Below are 26,215 nucleotides of genomic sequence, written 5' to 3'. Positions count from 1 at the left end.
CCATACTTATAGAGCATCAGAGAGTTTGAGGGTCGTTCCAGATACCAGCACTGTGCCCAGTTAGAAGGTGATTTCTCTCTCCAACTTGTGTTGAGCTTCACTGTAACAGTGTGATGTCGGATCACACCTTGGCAACTCAAGTGATCTCATCTCAAATGTTGTCCTTCACCGACTGATGGATTTTTAAATCTTTTTGCAGGTTAAAATCGACAAGGAATTTGTCTATGGGAATTCAAACGCAACACACCAGTTGTGCTGTCGCTGTCTAGATATTTAAGGAGCAAGGGATTCAATCAGCCATCCTTCCTGTTCAGACTGTGCGGAGGGATTCACTCGGTCATCTGACCAACTGACACGTCTGTCATTTTACACAGGGGAGAGACCGTTCTCCTGCTCAGACAGTGGGAATGGATTTACTCGGTAATCTCAACTGAAGGTTCACACTGGGCAAGGCCATTCATCTATTCTGTGTGTGGGAAGGGATTCAGTTGGTCTTCCCACCTGTGGACACACCAGTCAGTTCACACTGGGCAAGGCCATTCATCTATTCTGTGTGTGGGAAGGGATTCAGTCGGTCTTCCCACCTGTGGACACACCAGTCAGTTCACACTGGGCAGAGGCTGGTCATCTGCTGAATTTGTGGGGAAGGATTCAGTCGGTCATCTGATCTAATGGCTCACCAGCGCGTTCACACTGGGGAGAGGCCGTTCACCTGCTCAGACTGTGGGAAGAGATTCACTCGATCATCTGACCTGCTGGCGCACCGACGTGTTCACACTGGAGAGAGGCCATTCACCTGCTCAGACTGTGGGAAGGGATGCAGTCAGTTATCTGCACTGAAGGTACATCAGCGAGTTCACACTGGAGAGAGGCCGTTCACCTGCTCAGACTGTGGGATGGGATTTACTCAGTCATCTCACCTACTGAGACACCAGCGAGTTCACACTGGGAAGAGGCCATTCACCTGCTCAGATTGTGGGAAGAGATTTACTCAGTTATACAACCTACAGAGTCACCAGCGAGTTCACACTGGAGAGAGGCCATTCATCTGCTCAGAATGTGGGATGGGATTTGCTCAGTCATCTCACCTCCTGAGACACCAGTCAGTTCACACTGGGGAGTGGCCATTGAACTGCTCAGATTGTGGGAAGGGATTCCCTCGGTTATCCCAACTACTGGGACACCAGAAAGTTCACACTGGGGAGAGGCCTTTCACCTGCTCAGAATGTGGGAAGGGATTCAGTAATTCATCCCACCTACAGAGACATCTGCGAGTTCACACTGGGGAGAAGCCATTCACCTGCTCGAACTGTGGGAAGGGATTCATTCAATTATCTGATCTACAAAATCACCAGCGAGTTCACACTGGGGAGAGGCCATTCACCTGCTCAAACTGTGGGAAGGGATTCACTCAGTTATCCACCCTACACAGTCACCAACGAGTTCACACTGGGGAGAAGCCATTCATCTGCTCAGTCTGTGGGAACGGATTCAGTGATTCATCCGCCCTACACCGTCACCAACGAATTCACACTGGGGAGAAGCCATTCACCTGTTCAGAATGTGGAAAGGGATTCACACAGTTATCAAGCCTACGCAGTCACCAACGAGTTCACACTGGGGAGAGGCCATTCTCTTGCTCAGACTGTGGGAAGGGATTCACACAGTCATCAAGCCTACACAGTCACCAACGAATTCACACTGGGGAGAAGCCGTTCACCTGCTCAGACTGTGGGAAGGGATTCACGCTGTCATCTAATCTACTGAGACACCAGCGAGTTCACACTGGGTAGAGGCTGATCACCTGCTCAGTCTTTGGTCAGAGATTTTCTCGGCCATCTCCACCAAATGTGCATGACTGTCAAGTCAAACTTGAGTTTCAGGAAGGTATCAAGGAAGAGCAAGAATTCACTGGCAGAGAGGACGGAACCTACTGCCTGAGGGCGGTTTCTGCCCAGAACATTTGGGCGGACCCCGCAGCGTCACAGTGGCAGTCCGAGAGCAGCGTCACATCGGCAGCCAGGAGCAGCGTCACAACCCGCGGTAAGATGCCGAACTTTAAATAATTGTTGAAACTGTTTCAGGGAAAGGAGCACTGCTGTCACTGCGTTTGGGTGAACTCCGCCACCGGGATCATCGCATGCAGGGACTTCTTGAAACCGGTGCGAGGCTTAAGAAGAGCTTGCGAACCTTCGAGAGAGTTCACCCAGTTTGGAACCATAACGGTCCAGTAGAGAAACAGAGGTGCAGGTCCAAAATCATCTCCAAAGTCCGAGAGGCAGCCAGTTTTTCACCTGATCCTAATGCTAATGCTACTGCCACTGACTTATGACTATCCTTGACTAGACTAATGACTGACTTACCGCTGATTATTTATGACTACTGACTAATAATTACCAACTGCCACACTTGCGAAAATAAAAATAAAAAAGGAAGAAGAAAGAAAGTTGTTTGGTAATTGAGTGGAATCCGGTTAAAACCTTCAGGTAGGCGTATTCTGTCCCTTTCAAGTGGGGAAGCTGCACATGGGAGCAAGAACTCCGACTTGACAGTGAAAATACTGCTTGACAACACTGTTTGACCAGGAAAAAGAAATCTGGGAGCTTTGAGCTGGAACAGCAAGAGCAATAACCTGGAGTCCTGAAATAGGAAGGAAATCAAGTTCAGATAAAACAACATCAAAGCATCACTAAAAAGTTGTACTCTCCCCTGCAGAGGGAATCAAACATGTCTGATCAAGCTATTGGGAAATCAGTTGAGCAACTCAAGCTAGAGAGAATGACAGCAAAAAGATTGTTTTCTTGTCTGGCCAACAGTATTACCAGGACCTATGAAGACATGTCTGAAGAGGAGCTCAGAGTGAGTTTCAATAAACTCACAATAGAAACCGAGAAAGTCATGGAAGCCAATGATGATGTGGAGGCCGGACTCACTGCAGAACGGGAGGTGGAGCTGAACACAGAGAAAGTAGCTGTGTTAACTGAACAGCAAAAAGCTGACCTGGCAAAGACGGCAAATGAGTGTGAGTTGAAACTGAAGGAAATCAGAATCCGGGAGACTCTTTGGACCAACTTTGGAAATGTTGAGTTGCTCACCGTACTACAAGCAGCAGAGGATGAATGTGAAGACGTCACTGCTGTACAACCCGATGGCCACCAGGAGGCGTATGGCTTCATGCTTAACCATCTGCAAGGACTGGTAAAGACAGCAAAGGAGGTGGGAACGAATGATCTGGCCAGGGGATCGGAAGCACCTTCAGAGTCGCCTAAAGGGGCTCGAACTCCAAATCCCCAAGCTGGTTTCCAAGAAGGCCCACTTCATACAGGCAAGGAGAAAGGAGGATGCTGAAAGACTAACACTGACGGCATTGGGCTTTTCCTCCAGTTTTCCCACGCCAGCCATCAGACTGAAACCGACGGCCCTTCCCAAGTTTACTGGCAGCAGACGTGATTTTCACAGGTGGAGAAAGGACTGGGAAGCACTCTAGAGGCAGCGAGAGCCGACCGGTTCAAGAGAGGTGAAAAAGATTCAACTGCTGGACAGTCTTGACGACAAAGTCAGAAGAGACCTTCGCCTCAAAACTTATAAAACTGCAGAAGTCATCTTCTGTGTTCTAGAAAACCGCTATGGAAATGGAGTGTGGAAATCGGAAGTGGGATAGTATTGTTACAGAATGCGAGCTAAAATGCGGGGGTTGTGGCTGCGGAAACTGCCAGCCAGGCGGCAAAGGAATGACTCTTGCTGAAGAGAGGGAACTTGTATACAAATTCATATACAAAAAAAAATCAAAGCAATATTGATAAGGGAGAAAGAAAGGCATGAATATTGACTTCTCTAACTTCCGTTAATGCCCCTCCTCCCCTTCTTACCCCATCCCTGACATGCTTAGTTGCCCATCACTCCACTTGTTCTCCATCTCCCTCTCGTGCTCCCCTCCACCTTTCTTTCTCCCTAGGCATCCTGTCCCATGATCCTTTCCCTTCTCCAGCTCTATCACTTTTGCCAATCACCTTTCCAGCTTTCAGCTTCACTCCACCCGCTCCGGTCCTCTCCTATCATTTCGCATTTCCCCCTCCCCCACCTACTTTCAAATCTCTTAGTATCTTTCCTTTCTGTTAGTTCTGACGAATGGTCTCGGCCAGAGACGTTGAAAGTGCTTCTCCCTATAGATGCTGCCTGGCCTGCTGTGTTCCACCAGCATTGTGTGTGTGTTGTCTGAATTTCCAGCATCTGCAGATTTCCTCGTGTTTGCACAATATACGAAGGATACTTCACATTATGGATCATATATACAAAAAAATAAAATCAAAGCAATAGTGATAAGCATGGACGCTGAAAAGGCATTTGATTCGGTTAATTATAATTTTCTTTACAGAGTTTTACATAGATTTGGTTTCCATATCAATTATTAAAACTATACAGGCACTATATGACAACCCTACCGCTGGATTAAAATCAATGGATATTTAATCAAATAGTCTTACCCTAGAAAGGGGCACAAGACAGGGTTTTGCATGGTCAGCACTACTCTTCGCATTATATCTGGAACCATTAGCTCAATACATGAGACAAAGTGGGGAATTACTAGTAAAGGGGCAGAGCATAAATTGGCTTGTTACGTGGATGACATTTTGATCTATCTAGGGCAACCAACATACTCTTTACCTGATTGATGCAATCCTTTGAACAATATGGTCAATTATCAGGATACAAGATCAACATAGATAAAACCCAATTACTTTGTAGCGCCTCATTTCCTAGCGTATCCGAACCGACTCACAATTAGATAGCCTACGGGGGTTTGCGAGCACAGAGCTTTGGAGCCTCTTCGCCATGGGGGGCCGGTTGACAGAGGCTTAAAAGTGAGGCTGAAGTTTTCGAATAAAGTTTTTCCTTCGACTGCAGTTACCGACTCCGTGTCGTAATTTTAGCGCTGCGTGTAGCACCGCTACAATTGGTGACCCCGACGGTCCAAACGATTTTTGGACCAGAAATGACCGACGCCGCCTCTGTTCATGCGGTTTCGTTGAAACTGCCGGGTTTCTGGACACAGCGCCCGGACCTATGGTTCCAGCAAGCCGAAGCCCAATTCCACGTTCGCCGGATCACCTCAGAAGACACCCGCTACTACTACGTGGTGGGCTCCCTCGACCAGGACACAGCTGCCCAGGTCGCGGAGTTCGTACAGTCGCCCCCGGCAGACGGCAAGTACACAGAATTCAAAGCCCTGCTCCTCAGGACTTTCGGACTCTCACGGCGCGAGCGGGCTGCCCGTTTACTGCACCTGGATGGCTTGGGCGACAGACCTCCATCGGCTTTAATGAATGAGATGTTGTCTCTGGCCGAGGGACACACAGGCCTCATGTTTGAGCAGGCATTCCTGGAGCAGCTGCCCGAGGACATACGCCTGCTGCTGTCCGACGCGGATTTCAGTGACCCCCGGAAGGTGGCAGCCCGGGCGGACTTGCTGTGGAACGCCAAAAAGGTGAGCGGGGCGTCCATCGCACAGATCTCCCAGCCACGCTCCCAGCAGCAAACCAGTCCAGGCCCGGCCGCAGAGCCCACTAACCCCCGGCCCAATGAACACTGGTGCTTCTACCACCAGCGGTGGGGCGCAGAAGCCCGCCGTTGCCGCCCGCCCTGCAAGTTCCCGGGAAACGCCAGGGCCAGCCGCCGCTGATGGCTACGGCGGCTGGCCATCGGGATAGCCTCCTGTATGTGTGGGATAGAAGGTCGGGACGCCGGTTTTTGGTCGATACTGGGGCTGAGATCAGCGTTTTACCTCCGACGAGTTACGACACCCGCAGCAGGGCACCGGGTCCCCCCCTGAGGGCCGTGAATGGCAGCACAGTAAGGACCTATGGCACCCGTCAGGTGCAGCTACTGTTCGGCCCCAGCCAGTTCACGTGGGACTTCACACTGGCCGCCGTAGCCCAACCGCTTCTGGGTGCGGATTTTTTGCGCGCTCACAGCCTGCTGGTTGACCTGCCCAGGAAGAGACTGGTACACGCCGAGACCTTTCAGACGTTCTCCCTGGACGCGGCCCAGTTGTCAGCCCCTCACCTCGGCTCCATCACGCTGTCCGACAACGACTTCACCAGGGTCCTGGCGGAGTTCCCATCGGTTCTGGCACCGCAGTTCACAGCAGCCATGCCCAGGCACGGCGTACAGCACCACATCCCGACACAGGGACCACCCCTCCATGCCCGTGCTCGGCGGCTTCCCCCGGACAAGCTCCGACTGGCGAAGGAGGAGTTCCAGAGAATGGAGGAATTGGGGATCATCCGGCGGTCCGACAGCCCCTGGGCTTCCCCCCTGCACATGGTGCCCAAAGCGACGGGGGGCTGGATACCGTGCGGCGACTACCGCAGGCTGAACGAGGCTACCACACCGGACCGCTACCCTGTGCCGCACATTCAGGACTTTGCGGCAAACCTGCACGGCGCCCGGATCTTCTCCAAGGTCGACCTTGTCCGAGGGTACCATCAAATCCCGATGCATCCTGACGACGTCCCCAAAACGGCTCTCATCACCCCGTTTGGCCTCTTCGAGTTCCTCCGCATGCCGTTCGGCCTGAAGAATGCCGCACAGACGTTCCAGCGGTTAATGGACGCGGTGGGACGGGACCTGGACTTCGCGTTCATCTATTTGGATGACATCCTCATAGACAGCGGCAGTCGTCAGGAGCATCTGTCCCACCTCCGTCAACTCTGCGCCCGACTGAGTGAGTACGGTCTTACAATCAACCCTGCCAAATGCCAGTTCGGACTTGATACCATTGACTTCCTGGGCCACAGGATTACTAAAGACGGGGCAACCCCTCTGCCCGCTAAGGTAGATGCGGTCCGCCACTTCCCCCGACCCACCACGATCAAAGGCCTTCAGGAATTCGTAGGTATGGTCAATTTCTACCGCCGCTTCCTCCCTTCAGCTGCCCGGATCATGCGCCCCCTGTTCGCCCTGATGTCGGGTCCGAGCAAGGACATTACCTGGGACGAGGAGTCCGCCGCCGCTTTCGTTCAAACGAAGGAAGCTTTGGCTGACGCCGCAATGCTAGTACATCCCAGAATGGACACCCCTACCGCCCTCACAGTGGACGCATCAAACACGGCAGTCGGTGGGGTGCTGGAGCAGCTCATCGCAGGTCGCTGGCAACCCCTGGCGTTTTTCAGCAAACACCTGCGGCCACCCGAGCTCAAGTACAGTGCTTTTGACCGGGAACTGTTGGCGCTCTACCTGGCAATCCGGCATTTCAGGTACTTCCTAGAAGGTCGGCCCTTCACCGCGTTCACGGACCACAAACCGCTTACCTTTGCGTTTACGAAAGCATCCGACCCCTGGTCATCCCGCCAGCAACGCCACCTGTCCTACATCTCTGAATACACGACGGATGTCCGGCACGTCTCGGGTAAGGACAATGTCGTGGCGGATGCGCTCTCTCGCCCTACCGTTCATGCCCTTTCCCAAGGGGTAGACTTTGAGGCACTGGCAGAGGCACAGCAGGTAGATGAGGAGATTCCGAGTTACAGGACTGCAGTCTCTGGTTTGCAGCTCCAGGACCTCCCCGTGGGCCCAGGTGAGAGGACCCTACTCTGTGACGTCGCCACCGGCCGGCCCCGTCCGGTCGTCCCGACGGCCTGGCGGCGACGTGTTTTCGACTCCATTCATAACTTGGCGCATCCCTCCATCCGGACAACTGTCCGGCTGGTTTCCAGCAGGTTCGTTTGGCACGGTCTCCGCAAACAGGTCAGTGAATGGGCCAGAACGTGCATGCACTGCCAGACGGCCAAGGTTCAGCGGCACACCAAAGCCCCACCGCAGCAGTTCCATCCCGCCCACCGGCGTTTCGACCACATTCATGTGGATATCGTGGGCCCCCTGCCAGTGTCGCGCGGAGCGCGTTACCTCCTGACTATCGTGGACCGGTTCACAAGATGGCCAGAGGCGGTCCCGCTCACCGACACCACCTCCGAATCTTGCGCCCGAGCCCTGATCGCCACCTGGATATCCCGCTTTGGTGTACCAGCCCACATTACCTCCGACAGAGGCGCCCAGTTCACCTCCAGCCTGTGGTCAGCTATGGCCAGCCTTTTGGGGACTCAGCTGCACCACACCACTGCCTACCACCCACAGTCGAACGGGCTAGTGGAGCGTTTCCACCGTCACCTGAAGTCGGCCCTCATGGCCCGCCTGAGAGGAGCCAACTGGGCGGACGAGCTTCCCTGGGTCCTTCTCGGCATCCGCACAGCGCCCAAGGACGACCTGCACGCCTCGTCGGCCGAGTTGGTATACGGCGCGCCCCTGGCCGTCCCCGGGGAGTTCCTACCAGCCCCGAGGGGGCAAGAGGAAGAACCCGCTGCAGTCCTGGGCAGACTTCGCGAGAAGCTCGGTAACCTGGCCCCCATACCCACTTCGCAGCATGGGCGGCACCCGACCTGCGTACCCAAAGACCTACGGAACTGTAAGTTTGTGTTTGTACGAAGGGGCGGGCATCGGCCACCGCTGCAGCGGCCATACGAGGGGCCGTTTACGGTGCTCCGGAACAACTGGTCCACGTTCGTGCTGGACGTTGGGGGGAAGGAGGAGGTTTTCACGGTGGACCGCCTCAAGCCGGCCCATGTGGACCTGGCGCAACCGGCCGAGTTTCCGGCGCCTCGGCGCAGAGGCCGACCTCCCAAGCAGGTTCTGGCCCAGGCTGTGGACATTGGGGGGTGTATCGCCGGTTCTGGGGGGGGGGGGTTATGTAGCGCCTCATTTCCTAGCGTATCCGAACCGACTCACAATTAGATAGCCTACGGGGGTTTGCGAGCACAGAGCTTTGGAGCCTCTTCGCCATGGGGGGCCGGTTGACAGAGGCTTAAAAGTGAGGCTGAAGTTTTCGAATAAAGTTTTTCCTTCGACTGCAGTTACCGACTCCGTGTCGTAATTTTAACGCTGCGTGTAACACCGCTACAACTTTCATATTACTACAGCCCAGCAAGAGAAATTGAAAGTAGATAACCCCGGGCATGGCAAACAGAGTCTTTCAAATATTTGGGCATCATTGTGCCAAAAGATTAGGCAACATTATCAGAATGTAATTATCAGCCTTTATATAAAAAACCATTAAGGAATATATAGCAAGATGGAACCTGATTCCTTTCTTTCAGTTTCAGTTCAAGGAGTGAGTCTATTATAATGAATATACTGCCCAGACTGATATAGCTCTTTCAGCCCCTACCAATAGAGATTAATCAAAATCAATTCAATGAATGGAACAAGATGTTATCAAGGTATATTTGGCAAGGTAAAAGGCCTAGAGTTCATCTCAAAACTTTGCAATTAGCAAAGGAAAAGGGTGAATGCGGCTTAACTTCTCTTCGAGGTTATTATTTTGCAGCACAGTTGAGAGCTGTGATATGCTGGAGCAACCCATCGTATGACGCACAAAGGAAAAACATTGAGGAGCGGGTACTTCCCATCCCCATACAAGCAGTTTTGGCTGATAATAACTTGCAAAGGTACATAAATACTATTGATAATCCATGGGTGAAATTGACTCTTAATATGGAAAACTATTATAAAAGAATATAATCTCGAGGGAGATACTGCAATTCTTCAATGGTGTGCATATAACTCAGATTTTACACCAAATAAATTGGATGCTAGATTTAAGGACTGGACAGCTAAAGGAATAACAGTTCTTTGCAACATAATGAAAGAAGGAATACTGTTCAGCTTTGAAATGCTGAAAGAGAAACATTTAGAAAAACAAGATTTTTATCAGTATTTATAGATGCGACAGTATGTTAATAGGATGCTTAAAATTGTATCCAAGGCAAGCACATGCATGATAGAGCTATTTAGAAAAGCATATAATTCAGATAACGGTAGTAGAATTATTACAAGCATGCATAAGAGTTTGTCAAATCTTAAAACATATTTGACTTCAAACATTAAAACAAAATGGGAGAAGAAAGGAGGGATAATTATATCTGAGGAAGAATGGACAATAATATGGAGGTATCAATGGAAGTATACCAGTTCTCAGAAATGGAGGGAGTTCGGATGGAAAAACTTGATAAGATATTTCATTACACCCTCCCAGAAATCCCATTATGATAGTAACATCACTGTTTGCTGGAGAAACTGTGGAAATTGAAATGCAAATCATTATTATATTTTTTGTGACTGCCCTGTTATCAAAAGCTATTGGAGGGGGATACACAATGCCCTACATGGCATCGTTAGATGTGAAATACCCTTGGGGAGTAAGACCATATATTTTGGATGTATACCTGAAGAATGGTTGAAAAAAGATAAATATTTAATGAATATATTGTTGGCAGCTGGTAAAAAGACTGTTACTAGGAAATGGTTATCACAGGAGAGCCCAACTTTAAATGCATGGATGGAAATTACAATGGACAAGATGGAGAAGATAATCATAATCTGGAACAAATTGATTCATACTGGGAAAAATGGTTTAACTACATAATCCCTCTAGGCCTGCTTTTATTCTCACAAATCAATGAATATGTTGTAAAAAAAAGATCACTCCCTACTTGTACATAGTTTTTTTTTTCCTTTTGCTTGTTTTTTCTTTCACACTTATAGAAGTGTATACCTCAGATAAATTCTATGTGGGGATTTGTGGCATATATGATTATATGATATATATTTACAATGTCTGAAATACATCTTCTGGAAATGTTTGTTTTATGATGAACTTAAATAAAAAAAACAAGAAAAAACAGTCAGATAAAACTTTTAAGTATATATTTTCATCAAAAATGAACAGGATTCAGCACTCCATGTGTGTATTTGCAATCGTGATAAGAAATACAGACCAGAAAACCTAAATGATAGGCCAACTCAGAACAATCAATCATCACACCGGAAGAAAACTTTAACCAGTGAAATGAGTATGACCCTCCATGCGAGACATCCCAACAATCTGAGTAGACTAGATGGTGACAAGGAAGCCTTGAGCACCTGACTGAGAGTTCAAGAACTCCCCCTAAAAAAACAAAGGAGTTCCTTGCAGAAATACAGGACAAGTTGTTTGACAAAAGGGGGGAAACATCAAAAATACATGAAATATTAACAAATGAGGAAGTTAGTGCAGAAAATGCCAGAGAAATCAGACACAATCCAACACATTCCAGGATCCTGCAGCAGATTTACTCAATCTGATTACTTACAAAGTTACAAAGAAATGGCAAATATCATTCACTAAAATCTTGCTTTAAAATACAAACTCATGAATGCCCTCCATCACTTCATAAAGGTACAATAAATTCAAGCCCAATACAGTTTTAGTGTCAAAATCTTGCAAATTAGATGATAATCAATACATTATTTCAGATAGGACAATCCATAAGAACCATCCAGATATAATATTACAGGATAAACAAACAGGAACAACTCCCCCAACAGATAAAACCATTCCCAACACACACATGTTCCTCAACCAGTGGAGCACCGCACCCCAGGTATTGTTTGTGTCATCAGTCAGACAACCAAATTATTTTCTCTGTCAATCAGCTTCCAAATGTTGCTACTCTGTCATTCATTGCCTCATTCTGCTGCTGATCCCCTTCTCATCATATGTTCTTACGTCAACTATCATCCAGACCCCCAAACTCTGCCCTGTGCAGACTCGCCTCTGGTTTCTGACCCTGCTTCATTGAGCATTCAACTAATCGTTTCCCATTCTGCTTTCAGTTTTTAGAGAACAGTGGTGTTCTCTAACAACACTTTAGAAGCAGGGAAAGTGACCCATAATGTGGAAATGAGTCGTGATTAGGAGTTCAACTCGCAATGTCATTCTTCCTCATCCAGAGATTAGAGGGGTGAAGAACATCTCAGACAGAACTGCAGTCAGCTCGACTTCTTCAGTCAGTAGAAAATTCAAGGGAAACCTCTTCACCCACAGAGTGGTGACTGTTAGGAACCCATCACCACAGGGATGGTGAGAGGGTGAAAACGGGAGGATTTAAAAGGACTGTTGTGGAACAGAATCACTGGGTACAGCTGGCCTGAGTTGACTCTACTGTACACCAGGTGTGTTGTAAATTCACCAAGACAGAGTTTAAAATAGAACTGATTTATTTGTCTCAGGTCCAGAATATTAAACTCCAGTCCCATTAAAGGTGAATGTGCAGCAGAAGAAACTCCTCCCATGCCCAGTGACCTGGGTGCAGAACTGGGTGTGGTGAGCAGCAGCAATAATTGCAGAGTTCAGCACCGACAGTCACTCTCAAAATTGCATTCAGCAACGGTGATAGACAAATATCCAGCCTGCAGTTTATTGAAACTTCCTCCCCAGTGTGAAACCGGTAGTGTGTCAAAAGTGTAACAATGTTTAGGTTATGACCAGAGATGACAGGGTTTTGGAGTGCGAGGCTATCCAATGAGAGAAATGTTCTTTCTTGTGAGTTTGGAAGAAAGATTTTGTGCTCTTTTGCTGGGGAGAGATGAGAAGACGTGAATGGAGAGACTGGGCCCTTTTTCTTTTTTTTTGTTTTCTTTACTAACCCTATAGTCAAAGTAAGAATTATAAAGCTCAATCATTTAATCACATATTGTGTACTGTTTTGTATTTCAGGGTACTGATTTACTACAGGGGACACAACACACAGCATCCAACAAAAGGAGATTTCTTAAGTTTGGCCGGGCTGCGGGTCTATCACCCCCCATATTAAGCTGAGGGCCAAAGCGAGAGTTACATGTGGTTAGATTAAAGACCACTGGGGCTGTCTACAAGACGGGTCAGAGCCGTCTCTATTTCCTGAGGAGACTGAGGTCCTTTAACATCTGCCGGACGAGGCTGATGATGAGGTGGCCAGTGCTATCATGTTTGCTGTTGTGTGCTGGGGCAGCAGGCTGAGGGTAGCAGACACCAACTGAAACAACAAACTCATTCATAAGGCCAGTGATGTTGTGGGGGTGGAACTGGACTCTCTGATGGTGGTGTCTGAAAAGAGGATGTTGTCCAAGTTGCATGCCATCTTGGACAATGTCTCCCATCCACTCCATAAAGTACTGGTTAGGCATAGGAGTACATTCAGCCAGAGATTCATTCCACACAGATGTAACACCGAGCGTCATAGGAAGTCATTCCTGCCTGTGGCCATCAAACTTTACAACTCCTCCCTCAGAGTTTCAGACATCCTGAGCCAATAGGCTGGTCTTGGACTGGTTTCCACTTACCCCTAGACATTGATAGAGCTTGTTTCTTATTATTGATTATTATTCCTACACTTCTATGTTTATTTTTGTTAACCTGTTTTATATGTGTATTTGTATTATTGATTCTGTTTTGCTTATTTTACTAATAAACACCTTTAGCTAACGTGATAGATTTCCCTTATCTGAACTGGTTGTGTGAGAAACCAGAAAGACAGGCAGCAGAAATGGATGTTGACGAGTTTCTGTTAAGTCCAGACTTTGTGGCATTAAAGAAGGCTAAAAAGTCTGAGTTTTGGGAAATGGTGGAGTCCTTGGAATTCAAGGAGGTTAAGAAAGGGACGACGATGGCAGAGATACAACGTAAGATAGCTGAACATTATCTCATGATGCAGATATTCAAGGAAGAGTTGTTAGAACACTTTCCTGTAGGGAAAAAGTGGCTGTGATCCAGAAGTGGCCTAGAGATAAGTGGGTGGTGTTGTTACAAAGTGTACTTAAAAGGAAGGCTCAACGTGCATATGCAGCATTGTCTATGGAGGCTGCAGAGGATTATGAGGAAGCAAAACTGGCTATCCTTCGGGCCTATGAGCTGGTACCTGAAGCCTATAGACAAGAGTTCAGGGACTTAAGGAAGCAGTGGAATCAGACGTTCACAGAGGTTACATACGACAAGTGTGTGTACTTTGACCGCTGGTACGCTGCAGAAGCGGTTGAGGAGGATTTCTACCGCCTACGAAAGATGATCCTGATCGAAGAATTAAAAGATTGTGTTCCGGATAATGTCCGGAGATACCTGAACGAGAAGAAGAAAAAGTCCATATCAGAATCTGCCAAGCTAGCAGATGAATATGCCTTAACCCATCAAATGAAATTTTCCCCAAATAAGTGCTACCACAGGAGTAGTAGGGGTGGTAGAGAAAGCCTACCGGCTAAGTCTGAGACTAAGCCGGGGTCTACTGGAAAAGACAAGGAGGAAAAGCCGTCTGGCAGGTCTCCTAGCGTTGTGTGTTATAACAGTGGGAAATCTGGCCACATAGCATCTAAGTGCTTTGCTCCAAAGAAGGAGATGGGGAAAGGAAAGGCGACCGCGCTGACGGGCTGTGTTAAGCCGGTTGAAATGCCGTTAAAAGAGGAGCTAAACCGAGTTCAGGAGTGATGTGAGAAATCCCTTTCAACCGGGTTGGTATCTGTGAGGGAGGGGTCACCCCCAGTGCCAGTAAGAATCTGGACAGACACTGGGGCTTTTTAGTCCTTAGTCCTAAACAGAGCATTGGAATTCAATAGTGAGACAGATACTGGTGACGTGAACGTGATAGAAGGGGTTGGAAAAGAAACTGAGGCCGTACCGTTACATAAAGTATTTTTGAAGAGTGATCTGGTATCTGGACCAGTCACGATCGGGATACAGTCTGCACTCCTGATACCCCATGTAGATGTCTTACTCAGGAATGACCTGGGCGGGGGTTGGGGGGGGGGGGATGTGTTCTCTGCAGTTCAGCTCGCGAGTAAGCCTGCCAGGACTGAGCCCCCGCCCATAGTTTCTGAATTTAATCCCGCAGGTGCAGTCACCAGAAGAATGTCGAGGAAAGCTGTTAAGACAACCCCTGATTTAGCCGAGTCCAACCTTGATTTAGCAGAGACATTTTTACCAGCCTTGTACCAGGAGAGGTTGGAGGGTGGTAAAACGGAGAATAGTGGGGCTAAGGAAAGTAAGGGAGACAAAGCAGAGTCAGTGTTGTCAAGGAACAGAATCTTGAAATTGGCCCGTAAGATACCCCTGGGTGGACATTTTGGAGTGAGCAAGGAATTTATGGAGGCACAGAGCCAAGATGAGGAACAGATGTGGCAGTTAGAAGGTCCAGGGTTGGACATGGATGATGTATCTGGATTGATAGAGCTGGTTGTAGTTGAAGAATTTAAATGTGTTCTCAATAATGCAAAGGCTTTCTGAGATAATAAGGATGCCGCTACCTTGAGGGAGTCCGCTGGGTTAGCAGACGAGGTTGTTTTAACCTGCAAGGTTGAGTTTACTCCAGATGGGTGTTGCCCAGAGAATAACTGGGAGGATCAGGGGAACTTGGAATTTGAAACTGGGTCTGGTATTGAAAGCCTAGAAGAGGCAGTTGTCCCATTGGCCTGTGTTCAGGTTACTGAACCTTGTGTGGAGACTCAGGAAAGGTCTGAAATGTCTGATTTGATTAAAAAGGAATGCAATCCTTTTGGGTCAGATGCACTTGGTTCAGTGAAGAAAGGGTTAAACTTGGCACCAGTAGAGAGTGAGGATTCTCAGTCATGTGTATTAAAAGTCAGTGATGAGATAAAAGCTGGTGAGATGGATGTTATTGGAGATACTGAGCGAAAAAGTGTTATTCGACTTTTGAATAAAGTAAATGTAAAGTCGGGTTTGGTTCCAGGACTGTTGTGCAAAGGGAAGGGACCGTTAACTAAACAATGGTTTGTTAACAAGATGTTTGTTTTGAAATTTAAGGATAAACAACTTGGTGATGTTGCTCAAGTATGTGATTTGGAGAGGCAGAACTTAAAGTGTTGTTTTGGCCCAGAGAGACCATCTGCTAGTGTCATCAAGGAAACTAATCAAATTAAAGATCCTGAAGATAAAATTAATGACCTGCTTAAAATTAATGAGTGGTGTGGAAGTTCAGAAAATGGGCTTAGTTTAGAAAACATCGGTGATAAGCTTTGTTTTTCTGGACGAAGCTTGTGAAAGTTAAAGATGATATCATAGTAGGTTGACTGAAAGTTAGGCTTAGAAGTAAAATAGAGATTACTATTTGAACAATCTTCTGTAATGTACTACATTATAATCACACATGTCGTGGTTCACTCTTTGTGATATACACCTAAGCTAAGAACTAACTCCACTGTAGAAAAAGAATTACTGTCACTTACCCTGGCATTACAGCATTTTGAGGTCTACATTTGACCAGCATAGATACCAGTGATAGTTTATACTGATCACAACCCCTTGGTATTTTTGACAAACATGAAGAATAAAAATAGATGGTTATTAAATTGGAGTCTGTTGTTACAAGAATTTGATATTAAAATACAAAATGTAAAGGGAAATGACAATGTAATTGCTGATTGTTTATCCAGGTGATAATTTGAAAGTATACCTGTGTTATCCTTGTAGTTAAAGACCACTTCTGTATTAGATTAGACTCTGTAATGTGCTTTACTAGTGAATTTTCAACCCGGTGAAGATTCTTTGAAGGGTGGGGGTGTTATGTGTGCTGAACAGACCTGATGGAAATGGGGTCCAGAGCTGACCCTTCCCCCCCCCCTTTGAGGACTATGCAGCTAATGAGAGCGAGAGAGAGATGAAGAACAGAGCTAGAGATATTTGCTACAGATAAGAGAGAGACGACTGATTTATGTATTACGGCTGCTTCACTGATGGACATGTAAACGAAACCTTTTGCTGCAGGGACACTTCTTTGCTCGTTAACATTCCTGAAGAGACAGCAGGAGTGGCCTAGTTTGATGGACATAGACATATTGAGTTGATGGATGGCTGATACCCCGTCAGTGGGGATAAAAGACGGGTCTGGGGAGACACTCCTCAGACACACCAGTGGACACTGACCGAGTGTTGTGCACCCACAGGGTGGGGGCTTAGAGGACCGAATCAGAAGATCAGTCACAAAGGCTCACAGTGTGACGGCAGGGCTGGTGGGGACTTGTGTGTGTGTCCAGTCATGCCAGGGTGATGAGTCCACCACTGAAGTACAGTCTAGCTGAGAGCGGAGGGGTCATAACCGAATGACCACAATGGTACAACGGAATAAGAAGACAACAGAAGGTTTGCCTGCTGCAGCTGCCCAATCTCTTGGTCGCTTTCTCCCCCCCTCTCTCTCTCTCTCTCTCTCCAATTGCAGCACAGCAACAGCTACCTCAGCATGGACGAACTGAACTGAACTTTATATTCTCTTATGACTATTCATTTACCCCTAGATATTGATAGAGCTTGTTTATTATTGCTAACCTGTTTTATATGTATATTTGCATTATTGATACTCTTTGGCTTATTTTACTAATAAACACCTTTAGTTAAAGTACCACCAGACACCAACGTATCCGTCCATTTCTGCTGGTCTGTTAACCCAGTTACTGGGTACGTAACAGCATACTTTACTTAGTATTATTTAATTATTTATGGTTTCATATTGCTATATTTCCTGTTTTTGGTTGGTGCGACTGTCACGAAACCCAATTTCTCAGGAACAATAAGTATGTCTGTGTCTGATTACTGAGTTAATTGCTTACCACATTCACAGCAGGTGAACGGACACTCCCCGGTAAGAACTCAATGATGCACACTTGGTCGATTTGGCTGAGAAAATCTTTTCCCGAAGTCTGAGCAGGTGATCAGCCTCTACCCAGTGTGAATTCGCTGATGTACCTTCAGCTTAGATGACCGAGTGAATCCCTTCCCACAGTCTGAGCAGGTGAATGGCCGCTCCCCGGTGTGAATTCGCTGGTGTGCCAGTAGGTCGGATGACCGAGTGAATCCCTTCCCACCGACTGAGCAGGTGAATGACCTCTCTCCAGTGTGAACTCTCTGATGTACCTTCAGTTGAGATGATTCAGTGAATCCCTTCCCACAGTCTGAGCAGGTGAACAGCCACTGACCAGTGTGAACTGACTGGTGTCTCAGTAACTGAGATGACCAGGTAAATCCCTTCCCACAGACTGAGCAAGTGTACAGCCTCTCCCCAGTGTGAACTGACTGGTGTACCTTCAGCTGGGATGAGCAAATGAATCCTTTCCCACAGTCAGAGCAGATGAACGGCCTCTCTCCAGTGTGAACTCTCTGATGTACCTTCATTTGAGATGACCAAGTGAATCTCTTTCCACAGTCTGAGCAGGTGAACGGCCTCTCCCCGGTGTGAACTCGCTGATGCTCCTTCAGTTGGGATAAGCAAGTGAATCCCTTCCCACAGTCTGAACAGGTGAACGGCCTCTCCCCGGTGTGAATTTGCTGGTGTGCCATTAGGTTAGATGACCGAGTGAATCCCTTCCCACAGTCTGAGCAAGTGAATGGCCTCTCCCCGGTGTGAACTCGCTGATGTACCTTCAGTTGGGATGACCGAGTGAATCTCTTCCCACAGTTCGAGCAGGTGAACGGCCGCTCCCCAGTGTGAACTCGTCGGTGTGCCATTAGGGCGGACGACTGAGTGAATCCCTTCCCACAGTCTGAGCAGATGAATGGCCGCTCTCTGGTGTGAACTCGCTGGTGAGCCATTAGGTTAGATGACAAAATGAATCTTTCCCCACAAATTCAGCAGATGAAGAGCTTCTGCCCAGTGTGATCTGATTAGTGTGTCCACAGGTGGGAAGACAACTGGATCCTTTCTCACAAACAGAACAGGTGAACGGCCTTGTCCCAGTGCGAACTTGCTGATGTACCTTCAATTGAAATGACCGAGTAAATCCCTCGCCACAGTCTGAGCAGGAAGGATAATCGAGTGAATCCCTTGCTCCACTTCTTAAATATCAAAAGAGACAGCAAAACGTGTGTGTTATGTTATACATTCCCGTAGACAAATTCCTTGTCATTTTTAACCTGTGAAAAGATTTACAAAATCCATCAATTGGTGTAGAACAACATTTCAGCTGAGATCACTTGAGTTGTCAAGGTGTGTTCTGACATCACACTGTTACAGTGAAGTTTAACCCAATTTGGAGAGAGAAATCACCTTCTAACTGGGCACAGTGCAGGTATCTGGAATGACCATTAAACTCTCTGATGCTCTTCCTGTCTCTATAAGAATGGGTCATCTCTGCCATCTCCAATCTGTGACCTGCCTCAGTTTGACTCTCTCGATTGGTATTATTCCCTGTTCCCACTGAGCTGCATGGATTCCTCCCCCACAGTAACTGAAACACTCTCACACAAATAGCCGGCAGTGCATTCCACGCACCCACCACTCTCTGTGTAAAAAAACTTACCCCTCACATCCCCTCGGTATATATTTCTAAGCACCTTAAAACTATGTCCCCTCGTGTTAGTGATTTCAGCCCTGGGAATAAACCTCTGGATATCCACATGATCAATACCCCTCATCAGCTTATACACCTAAAAATGCTCTAAACATAAAAAATTAAATTATACATTGCTTTGTGCATTTGTCAGAAGTATACAACATTATGAGGGTAAAGATAGGTTAAATGGAAGGAGGATTTTCCACTGAGGTTGGGTGCAATGATAACCAGAAGTCATAGGTAAGTGGAGAAGGTGAAAATTTAATGGGAACATTTGGAAAAGCTCTTTACTGAAATGGTTGTGAGAGGGTGGAATGAGATGTCAGCACGTGGTGAATATGAGCTCGGTTTCACCATTTAAAAGAAGTTTGGATGGGAGTGTGGATGGTAGGGGTATGGAGGGCGATGGTCCCAGTGCAGGTAGTTGCACAGCTTAAATGTTTTTTTCAGCATTGACTAGATGGGCCAAATAGCCTATTTCTCTACTGAACTTCTCCATGTTTCTGTGACAGAGAAGCTGTTGAAGCTTGTTTGGAAGGGAAAAGGGAGGAGTGACAACGGAGCAGCAATGGCTGGAGTTTCTGGGAGCATTTTGGAAGCTGAGTCATCGATGCATCCCAAAGAAGTGGAAGCATTGGAAAGGCAGGAGGACACAACCGTGGCTGAAATGAGAAGCCAAAGACAACATAAAAGCCAAAGAGAGGGGAAAACAAAAGAGCAAACATTATTTGGAAGCTTTTAGAACCTAACAGAAGACAACTAAAAAAAAGTCAGATGAGCGCAGGAAGTGGAATTATGATTTGTAGTCATTAATGAGTCTTGGCAGCACCCAACAGTCTGAGGCATTTAGAGGAACAAAATATCCAGGGCCTCAATATTTCCTGAAAATCAAGGTTCCCTGCACTGGTTACGTTTCAACTTTTATGTTTTTAGGCACATACAAACTCTACACTCTCAAAATTTCACTTCTCAATGCCTCCCACTTACCAAGTACTCCTTTGCCAGGAAACAGACTGTCCCAAGCCACACTTGTCAGATCCTTCCTGATACCATCAAAATTGACTTTTCCCCAATTTAGAATCTCAACCCGTGGTCCAGACCTCTCTTTCTCTATCTTTATTTTGAATTTCATGGCATTATGATCACTAATTTCTGTCACAGGCCCTGATCATTTCCTAACAGCTTATTGCACACTTCTACGTCAGGAATTTTACATACTGATTAAGGGCACATTTGAGAAACTCTACCCCATCTACCCCTTTTACACTATTCGAGTCCCAATCAATACAGGTAGTCCCTGAGTTACAAATGTCCGACTTACGAGCAACTTGTACTTACGAACCGAGGAAGGAGAATGCAGTCCACCATTTTAAGTCATTGCCTCTAACACTGTGTTGAGTGTTTAACTTTGTATTGGGCTTAAATTTTTCTTAGTAAGATTTACCCTGACACCACAAACCCCTCCCACCATTCCTGTCAGCTGGTGGCGCAGTCAGCTCAGCACTGGGCTAGAGAACGGAGGTTCTCGAGTTTGTTTTAGTGACAGACTGCTCCCGTGCCGGGTTGATGTCGATCCAGTGACTCCCGTACCCTCCATGCAGGGTTTATGTTGAGCTCGCGACTCGACCTTGTAAAAAAAACACTGCCACCTCCAGTTTAAATTCCCACACAGAACATTGTGGAGGATCAAATACCCAAACCGAGCACAGCCCCCACTTGTCCCATTTAACCTGTCTCAGTGTACAGTTTAGGACCTGGGGAATTTAGTGTTGCAGTTCTTTGGACCCAGTGGAGCTTTGGAGCTGACAGAGGTCAGCACCCACCGCCTGCAGTGTTTCTGTTCCACTGACAGCAAGCAATCGCACTTGAAAATAAAGTGTGAATAAGAAAGCATTTGGAAAGAGGTGAAATGCCATCCGTCACTGGAAAAGCATTAGGCTACAGTCGGTCAACTATTGTAACAATTTTAAATGATAATGGATAAAGTGAGAATAATGGAGCATGTGAAAGTCCCTGCCCCGATGAAAGCTATAATTATTACTAAGCCACACAATAGTTTAATTATTGGAATACATACTTATAAGTGTTTTATATACATAGAAAAGTAAAATATATACTGTATACTAAGACAAACGTTTGACTAACTGACACTAAATAATACCGGATGTACTTGTTCCAACATACGTACAAATCTGGCTTAAAGACGGACTCAGGAATGGAACTCATATGTAACCCGGGGACAGCCTGTATATCAAAAGTTAAAATCCCTTACTGAATCAACTTTTCTTTCTTGGCATGGTCTGCAATCTCTCTACAAATTTGTTCCTCTAAATCCCTCAGACTATTGGGTGTAAACAAGTTCCAATAATGTCTATAATATCATAATTCCCTTTCCTGAGCTCATCGGGCTTTCCTACGATGCTTCTTGCATTGTGATATACACAGCTCAGCACATTCATCGTACCATGCTGAACCATGACTTCAATGTTTGACTAAATGAGACTCACCAAACTTTCTCCTGACTGAATCAATGGAAACTCTGAGTCAGGAGTGTTCTCTCGTTGATGCTCTCAGTCCTCGCGCTGGTTCACTTGTTGCTGTTCCCGTCTTCAGCCGTTGTTTGCTTCCAGTTGGGGCCTTTCTTCCAATAGACCTCTCACCGCAGGTCGAACTTTAACCAGAGAGATAATAAAGCACATTAACAATAAAAAGGAGAACCAAACATTTCTGCTTAATATTACTAAGAACAAAACTCACTGAAAGTTAAAAGTTGAATGCAGATATAATGATCTCAGCAAACAATCTTTTATTGTCCCTTACACGTCACAAAAAGATATGGGATAAGGAGCAATCATTCAGTCAGGAACAGAAGTAGATGATTCAATCAATCTGGTCTGCCCCACCATTCAACCATGGTTAATTTTTATTCCAACACAATATTCCTGCCTTCTTCCTGTAACCCTGCAGCTACTTAGCCATCTGGAATATATCAATCTCTGTCATAAATATACCTCAACCAACCTCTGCTGCAACAAATTCCACAGATCAGACATCTGTTGGACAAAACGTTTTTCTCAGTTTTAAAGGGAAGCATCTTTATTCTGAGATTATGCTCTCATATCACAGACTCTCTGTCTAATGGAAACATCCTCTCCATGTCCACTGTAACCAGGCTTTTCAGCATTCTGTAGTTTTACTTAAGCATACATCCCTCCACCACTCCCACTGTCTCTCTGAACTCCATTGAGCACAGGTCCAGAACCATCAAATGCTCCTCATACATAAAGCCGATCATTCATGTGAACCTTGTTGGCAACAATTGCACTGAACACATTTCCAGGAAAAACAGACAAATTGGTACCAGGTTAATTGATAGGGAAAGTTGTGCTTTCTTCACTGTTGTACCAGCACAGAACGAGCCATTTCCATTCCCAGGTTAAATCAGGTCCATATTGGAAAATATAGACCAGTCCAGGATTAATGTAATAAAAAGAAGCTGGAATTACCAGAAATGCTCAGCAGGTAAGGAACAGCTGTGGGGAGAGGACAAACTTTACAATTCAGGTTAATAATGTTTCATCAGAATGTCTTCAAACGTTTTCAGTTTTTAGTGCAGATCTCCAGCAACTTGAGATTCTGCTTGACTTGCACCGAGTGGCCAACAGGTGACAGTGGGGGGGGAATTTCTAAACACAGTTTGAACACCAAACTCGCAGGTCTATTTTTCCTGTTGTTATCACAGAACAGCCCATTTACTCATGGCCACTCCTCAGATTAGCAGTCAATGCTTCCAAAGGAACTCCAGAAACTAACATCTGATCCTACAACAGAAGTACTTGCTCAACACCCCATAAGCCCAAGCAGCTCGATTCCTGGGTCCATTTTACCTGGATCAAAAACTGAATCCAACAAAATCAAGAACCCAACCTCACAGATCGCACACTGGGTAGTGCAGTCCAGGATTTCCCCGCAACCAATGTGCAGCTGCTCAAAATTTCTGCTTCATTGCAGAAGGAGGACCATCCAGCCCCTTCTGCAGAAGCACTAACTGAAGTCAAAGCCATCACAGGACTAGGGTCCAAGCACCAACTCTCCCAGTACTCCTTGCTGACTGTAATACAATGAAATGTGTCAGCCCGTCACTGTTCATAAACGAGCACCTCCACACCAATGCACAACAGAACTGGGACCTGATGACCCTCCGGCATTCCAGCTAACAAAAAGTGATTTTGGAAATAACTCAGTGAGGTGAAAGGTGTAAAAGAATAGTTCACAATGAAGACTATGGTTAGAAGGATTGCTGATATATATCACTGAAAAGGGGAGTGATACAGGGTGGACCAAGTTTGACCCAGATAGTTGATGCATATTACTGAAGCTGGAGGCAGAGAGACTGGACAGAGGTTGAACAAGATGGGCAGGGAATGAGCAGTTCAATGCAATACGCAATATAGAAGAAAAATAATCATAAAAATAAATAACTAAATCAATTACAGTATACATATATCTGGGAACATTATAAAATGACCTGGATGAGGAAGTGAAGGGATATGTTAGTAAATTTGCTGATGACACAAAGCTTGGGGGTGTTGTGGATAGTGTGGAAAGTGTTAGATTTTTACAGCGGGCACCGAAAGCATGCAAAACCAGGCTGAGGGGTCGCAATTGGAGTTCAACCCGGATAAGTTTGAAGTTGTTCATTTTGTTTGGTCAAACGTGATGGCAGAATATAGCATTAATGGTAAGGCTCATGGCAGTGTGGAGGATCAGCGGGATCTTGAGGTCCGAGTCCATAGGACACTCAAAGCTGCGACGCAGGTTGACTCTCTGTTTAAGACGATGTATATTGCATTGACCTTCATTAATCGTGGGAATGCGATTAGAAGTGTGAGGTAATGTTGCAGCCATACAGGACCCTGGTCACACGCAACTGTGCTCAATTCTGGTCGCCTTACTACAGGAAGAATGTGGAAACCTTCGAAAGAGTGCAGAGGAGGTTTACAAGGATGTTGCCTGGATTGGGGAGCATGCCTTATGAGAATAGGTGGAGTGAACTCGGCCATTCCTTCTTGGAGTGACGGAGGATAAGAGGTGACCTGATAGAGGTGTATAAGATTATGAGAGGCATAGGTTGTGTACAAGGGTTCAATGTCCATTTGGCAATCAGATGGCAGAGGGGAAGAAACTGTTTCTGAATCACTGAGTGTGTGCCTTCAGGTTTCTGTACCTCGCTATCTGATGGTAAAATTGAGAAAAGGGCAGCCCTGGGTGCTGGAGTTCCTTAACAATGGACGCTGCCTTCTGACACACTGCTTCTAATCCTCTGGTAATCATATAAACATCTATCCAGAGAAAACAACATGAGATTGTCCAACCTCCCGTTACAGCTCATTCCCTCTAATCCAGACACTATCCTGGTATACCTCTTCTGCGCTCTCTCCAAAGCCCCGACATCCTTCCGAGAATGGGGGCGACCAGAACTGTATGAAACACTCCAGATGTGCTCTAACTAGTTTTTTAAAGCTGCAACACAACTTCCCGACTTTTGAACTCAGTGCTTCAACTAATAAAGACAACCATGTCATTTGCCTTCTTAACCACCCGATCAATCTGTGCAGTCTCTTTCAGGGAGCCATGAACTTGGAGTCTAAGATCCCTCTGATCATCGACACTGTGTAGTGTTTTGCATTTTACAGTGTACTGTCTCATACCTTCAACCTACCGAGTTGCCAAGATGATCATCACTAATCAAATCTCACTGAGATTTCTCAGGTCCTGTTGAATCTATTGCCAAGTGCACAAGTACGGGAAGGTACAGGTACAGAGAAACACTGACTTGTAGCAGCATCACAGGCAAGTACATTCAGATAACACAGAGAACAGCAAATATACAATTCTCTGTCAGTAACAAGATAGAAACATGTTTTACTTCATCCTGCTAAGAGGACCAGAACAACGGGCTGAGCGGCGGCTCATCTCAGACGGTTCGGTGTGAAGGTCTCACAACCCAGACCGACCCCGGCAGATTCTGTGAAGGAAGTGAGGCGAGGCAGCCAGTTCGGGAAAGTTCATCCCCTCCCCCTTCAGGATTCACCGATCACCCTGTGTTTCTCTCTCTCTTCCTCACTCCCACCTTTTATTCTCCAGTCCTGCCGAAGGGTTTCGGCCGGTTATGTCGACTGTATTCTTCCCCTAGATGCTGCCCGGCCTGCTGAGTTCCTCCAGCATTTTGTGCGCTTTGCTCCCATTCCCAACATCTGCAGGCTTTATCTTGCTTGAGTTCTGGAAAGTTAACTCACTACACACCGTCAGACCTCCCCGCTCGGAACCGGCTTCAATACTCACCGAACGTAAATTGTTGGTGTTGCCCCGCAGAGAATAATCCGCCTCCGGCTCCCGTCCAAAGGGGCGAGAACCCCCTCCCGATCCCGAACACACCGCCGACCGACTTCCACAAAGAACGAAAAAACAACACTGCCTTTCCCGGGACTGTGAGCATGCGCAGTGTGCTCATTGCGTTACAGTCGTTGGGCGGAGCCTCGGAATCAAATCCGCAGATGCTGCTGATCTGCGGTAAAACAGGATCACGTGACTCGCTGACTGTGTCTCCTCCTTCACACATTGCCCTACCCACCGCCTCATTTCCCAAATTATTTCATTATTTCCCTATATTATTTCCATATTTACACCAGACACGTATTTAGTTTTTCCCTCTATGTCTTCCCTGATCTCTTTTCAGCCACCCCCAGGTCATAGAGTTCTCAGAGTTATAATTTCGATTCCCATCCCGTCCCGACACACAATTCAGGACCACACAGGAAATGTGCAGATTTCATTTAAATCAGTCTATGTTTATAAACACTCATTCCTCTTCACATTCCTGTGGCCTCACTGGACAGGAACACTGAAATATCAAGTGAGAAACAACGGGATGTGGCCATTCAGCCCCGCTAACCATCAGCAAGATGGTGACTGCTCTCCCATCTCGGCCACATTTCTGTCCGATCCTCATTTCCTCGATCCCTTCGGTCTCCAC

At 46.6% G+C, this 26,215-nt stretch overlaps 1 protein-coding gene and 1 long non-coding RNA gene across 2 annotated transcripts in view; one reads left to right on the top strand and one right to left on the bottom strand.

Moving 5' to 3' along the window:
- Positions 1-2,369, top strand: part of LOC132388412 (zinc finger protein 850-like) — a 29,406-nt gene extending 27,037 nt beyond the window's left edge. The window contains exon 3 of the mRNA XM_059960764.1: positions 872-2,369. Within this exon, the coding sequence (XP_059816747.1) occupies positions 872-1,793 (922 nt within the window). The 3' untranslated portion in view covers positions 1,794-2,369. The remainder of the gene's footprint in view (positions 1-871) is intronic.
- Positions 2,370-18,547: 16,178 nt separating this feature from the next.
- LOC132388413 (uncharacterized) lies at positions 18,548-25,665 on the bottom strand. Its single transcript, XR_009510218.1, has 3 exons — positions 25,525-25,665; positions 21,687-21,850; positions 18,548-18,760 (listed from the first exon to the last, which is right to left on the bottom strand). It is a non-coding gene; the product is annotated as an uncharacterized LOC132388413 (long non-coding RNA).
- Between the last annotated feature and the right edge of the window lie 550 nt (positions 25,666-26,215).

Source organism: Hypanus sabinus, unplaced genomic scaffold (genome assembly GCF_030144855.1).
Source record: "Hypanus sabinus isolate sHypSab1 unplaced genomic scaffold, sHypSab1.hap1 scaffold_322, whole genome shotgun sequence".
Taxonomy (NCBI): Eukaryota; Metazoa; Chordata; class Chondrichthyes; order Myliobatiformes; family Dasyatidae; genus Hypanus; species Hypanus sabinus.
Note: the sequence above shows the minus strand (reverse complement) of the source record. Positions and strands in the feature narration are given on the sequence as shown.